The sequence below is a fragment of the Myotis brandtii genome, unplaced genomic scaffold, assembly GCF_000412655.1.
Source record: "Myotis brandtii unplaced genomic scaffold, ASM41265v1 scaffold521, whole genome shotgun sequence".
NCBI classification, from domain to species: domain Eukaryota; kingdom Metazoa; phylum Chordata; class Mammalia; order Chiroptera; family Vespertilionidae; genus Myotis; species Myotis brandtii.
The window spans coordinates 2469782-2474095 of record NW_005369870.1 but is presented as its reverse complement, the minus strand read 5'-3'; the positions used below and the strand labels follow the sequence as shown (position 1 = coordinate 2474095).

Genomic DNA, 4314 nt, shown 5'->3' with positions numbered 1-4314 from the left:
TAAGTGGCTTGACTAAAATCTCGTAACTGACACAGTTGACATCTGTTGCTTTGGTTGGGACAATTTCCTTCCTCCTTTTGGTAACAGGACTCTGATTTTCCTTTAAGAAACTGCCCTGTGGTTTTATATAACTCCTAGCAGGACTGTCGGTCAAGAGAGTCTGCCTCCCTGTGTTAACATGTGACCCACACTGGCTCATGAGAACTCTCTACATCCCCTGGATGCAGAGACTGGTATACCGGTGGCTATGTGATCCAAATATTTTGAGTTATTTTTATTGATTGATTTTTCACTTGTGGACATTTTATGAACTTCCCTCCATGTGGCTTCAAGCTACCAGGACACAGGCCCTGCCAACACCCTTAATCCTCTCCTCAGCTCTTCTGCTGAAGAACTTGGCCTTCTCAGTGTGAGGCTGCTTTGGGAGCTTTCCCTTCCCCAGAACTTTGTAGTAGCCTGATTGCACCACATCAACGATAGGAGCAGCTCCAGTCTTGTTTTGGCAGCATTTACCTGTGTCTGCTCACTGACCAAGGTCCGCAGTTTATCAAGGTTGACAGTTGGGCAAAAGCTCTGGTTACTCTTTAAGTGGTAATGTGTCATCCCAACCTTCCCAAAGTAACCTGGGTGATATTTGTCGAAGTTGATTCTGTGATGATGCAGGCCACCAGCATTACCTTGGCCTTCCGGGTGCTTCCTGTGCTTGTCGATGGGACCGTGGCCGTGGCTCACGTGGCCCGAAGTTTCCGAGTCTTCCTCAGTCTGGATGCATGTTGGTGGCCAAGATGCAAGAGTGAGTTTTTATTTTTAAAGAGAGAGATAAATTAATTCTAGGAGTGAGTTGGCTTCACTTGAGAGATGTAAGGAACATGAAACCTTGGAGCTATTTTCCAGAGAGAACTGCTACAGTAAAGCTAATAAAGGGGAATTCCTAGTGGCGGGGAGCACGAGAGAGAGAGAGAGAGAGAGAGAGAGAAGAGAAGAGAAGAGAAGAGAGGAGAGGAGAGGAGAGGAGAGGAGAGGAGAGGAGAGGAGAGGAGAGAAGGGAGAGAGGGAGAGAGGTGGAGAAAGTGGTGGGCTGACGCTCTAACCACTGAGCATCGCTGGCCAGGGCAAGACATTCTGATTTTATTTGAGGAAACAGATATAGCTATGCCTGAAGTCGGCCAGATCAACTCTTGAATTTTCAAGTTCAGTGAGTCAGTAAATTCCTTGTTTTGTTTAAGTAGGTTTGGACTTCTTTACTTGTAACCAAAAAATTCCTAACTAGTAAATGTCTTAGTTATTATTGAAACATGTCTTTTGACATCAAATACTTGGCTATTTCCACTGCTGCAACCTTCAGAAAGATGCCCATACATATAAATGTCAAAACTTTGTGGGAGATTAGAGAACCTTCCCTCTTTCCATTAACACACACCATTTTAGGTTCCCTTCAAGTTTTCATTTTAAAAATTCTGTCAAGAGAATGAGAAGACAAGCCACAGACTTGAAGAAAATATTTGCAAAAGACATACCTGATAAAGGGCTGTTACCCAAATTATGCAAAAATCTCTTTAAAGGTCAAGAAGAAAACAAACAGCTTGATTAAAAAGTGGACAAAGGATCTGAACAGACACCTCACCAAAGAAGATGTATGGATGACAAATAAGCATATAAAAAGATATTCTATATGTCACTAGGAAATATAGATTAAAGAAACAATGAGTTACCACTACATCCCTATTGGAAGGCCAAAATCCAGAATATTGACACCAACAAATGTTTGGAGCAACAGGAAATCTCAATTGAAAATATTTATTGGGAACCTATTATGGGTTTTCTGTAAATAACAGTTTCTGTTTGGAGTTTCCAATATAATAAAGTCAAGGGAAATAACTGACTAATACAAGAATGGATTAAGTGCTAAATAGCAGGAGGGTGCTTTGTATTGAGAAAAGGTTATTACTGTAACTTCTGAAAGTTGAACGGGAGGTAGAATTGTGAATGATTTTAAATTCAAGGTATTATTTAGGCTGAGGCTTGAAAGATGAGTAGGTCATTGGATAGAACATCCTAGGCCAGTGATGGCGAACCTATGACACGCATGTCAGAGGTGACACGCGAACTCATTTTTTTGGTTGATTTTTCTTTGTTAAATGGCATTTAAATATATAAAATAAATATCAAAAATATAAATCTTTGTTTTACTATGGTTGCAAATATCAAAAAATTTCTATATGTGACACGGCACCAGAGTTAAGTTAGGGTTTTTCAAAATGCTGACACACCGAGCTCAAAAGGTTCACCGTCACTGTCCTAGGCATAAGCATGAGCAAGAGCATTGCAGACATTCCATGCTTGAAGGGAAAAAAGGATGGTTGAAGGGGGTAGTGCATTACTTTCCTATTGTCATGATAAAAATTACCACAAACTTAAAGCAATACAAATTTATTATCTTACTAGAGGCTCGGTGCACGAAAATTTGTGCACTGGAGGGGTCCCTCAGCTCGGCCGGTGCCCTCTCGCAGTCCTGGAGCCCTCAGGGAATGTCTGACTGATGGCTTAGGCCCGCTCTCCATGGGGAGGCCGATCAGAGGATGGTGCCAGCTGGTGAGCGGCTAGCCCTGTCCCCCGCCGCCATCACCGGCGGTCTCCCTCTGGGTGGTCCCCCCCTTTCTTCCCCCATCACCCCTCTGCCCCCATTGCCATCCCCTCCCTCTGCCTGCTGGCACGAGCCTTGGCTGGCCTGGTGCTGCCTGCTCACTGGCCCTGCCCCCTGCCGAATGGTCATCCTGCCGTTTGATCGATTTGCATATTACACTTTTATTACATAGGCCTAGAAGCTTGGTGCATGATATTCATGCATTTGGGGGGGGGGAGAATCCCTCAGCCCAGTCTGTGCCCTCTTACAGTCCGAGACCCCCAGGGATCGGGCCTAAGCTGGCAGGTGGACATCCCTCTCGCAGTCCAGTACCCATTGCTCCTTACTGCCTGCCTGTTAGATGTTCCTTACTGCTCAGCTCACTGCTCCTTAGCACTGCTGCGGAGGCAGGAGAGGCACTCACCAGCTGTGAGCCCAACTTCTGGTTGAGCAGTGCTCCCCCTGTGGGAGCACATTGACCACCACGGGGCAGCTCCTGCGTTGAGCATCTGCCTCCTGGTGGTCAGTGTGCATCAGAGCGACCAGTCATTCTGGTCATTCTGCCGTAAAGGTCGCTTAGGCTTTTATTATATAGATAGTTCTGTATGTCAGAAGTTCAATACAGGTTACATTGGGATAAAATTAAAGTGTCAGCAGGGTTCTAGAGGTTCTAGGGGTAAACCCATTTCCTTGTATTTTCCAGCTCCTAGAGATCTCCACAATCCTGGCAGGTGGCCCCCTTCATCTCTTCAAAGCCACCAATGTTGCAACTCTCTATCTTTCAAAGTCGTAGCTCTCTTCTGCCTCCCATTTCCAGTGTTGAAGACCCTTGTGATTGATTATATTGGGCCACTCAATAATCCAGAATAATCTACTTTATGTATGATCAAGTGACTAGCAACCTTAATTACCCGTTTTGGTGAAATTTAACATAGTAACAGGTTCTGGGGATTAAGAATGGGGACATCTTGGGGTGAGGTCATTATTCTGCTTATTACAGGTAAGGAATAGCTACCCTTCAGAGGGAGGCCAAAAGAAGGGGTGTGAATGCGCTGATAAGGGCAGTGGGGTTGCAGGTGCAAGTTTCTGAGGTTTGACATTACATATATGAGAGGAAGGGAGAGGGAGAGAGATAGAAACATCAATGATGAGAGTGAATCATTGATTGGCTTCCCCCTGCATGCCCCCTTCGCTCTCTTTCTCCATCTCAGTGAGTGCAGTTTTTAGTCATATGACTTAATTTGTTCAGTAGATGCTGCAACCCAGGCCTTAAATCAGTGGTTCTCAACCTTCTGGCCCTTTAAATACAGTTCCTCATGTTGTGACCCAACCATAAAATTATTTTCGTTGCTACTTCATAACTGTGATGTTGCTACTGTTATGAATCGTAATGTAAATATCTGATATGCAGGATGGTCTTAGGCGACCCCTGTGAAAGGGTCGTTCCACCGCCAAAGGGGTCGCGACCCACAGGTTGAGAACCGCTGCCTTAAATCATTCACCTACAATCCGCAGCGGGAGCCGGGAATCCTGGCCAATGCCCCAATGAGCAAGGCTGAAGCTACGGTCCAAATCGCAGGAAAGGCACGCAGTCCTTGTACTTAAGGTGTTACCTTAACCGACACAAAACTGAAGAGCTGTGCAGGGTCTCAGCGAAGTAAGCCCGACTGCCGCCCAGTTCTACAGAGCCC

At 45.3% G+C, this 4314-nt stretch overlaps 1 protein-coding gene across 1 annotated transcript in view; it reads left to right on the top strand.

Moving 5' to 3' along the window:
* The first annotated feature begins 655 nt into the window (after positions 1-655).
* BLOC1S6 (biogenesis of lysosomal organelles complex-1, subunit 6, pallidin) overlaps positions 656-4314 on the top strand; it is a 19626-nt gene continuing 15967 nt past the window's right edge. The window contains exon 1 of the mRNA XM_005877570.2: positions 656-793. Coding sequence (XP_005877632.2) covers positions 658-793 — 136 coding nt within the window. The 5' untranslated portion in view covers positions 656-657. The remainder of the gene's footprint in view (positions 794-4314) is intronic.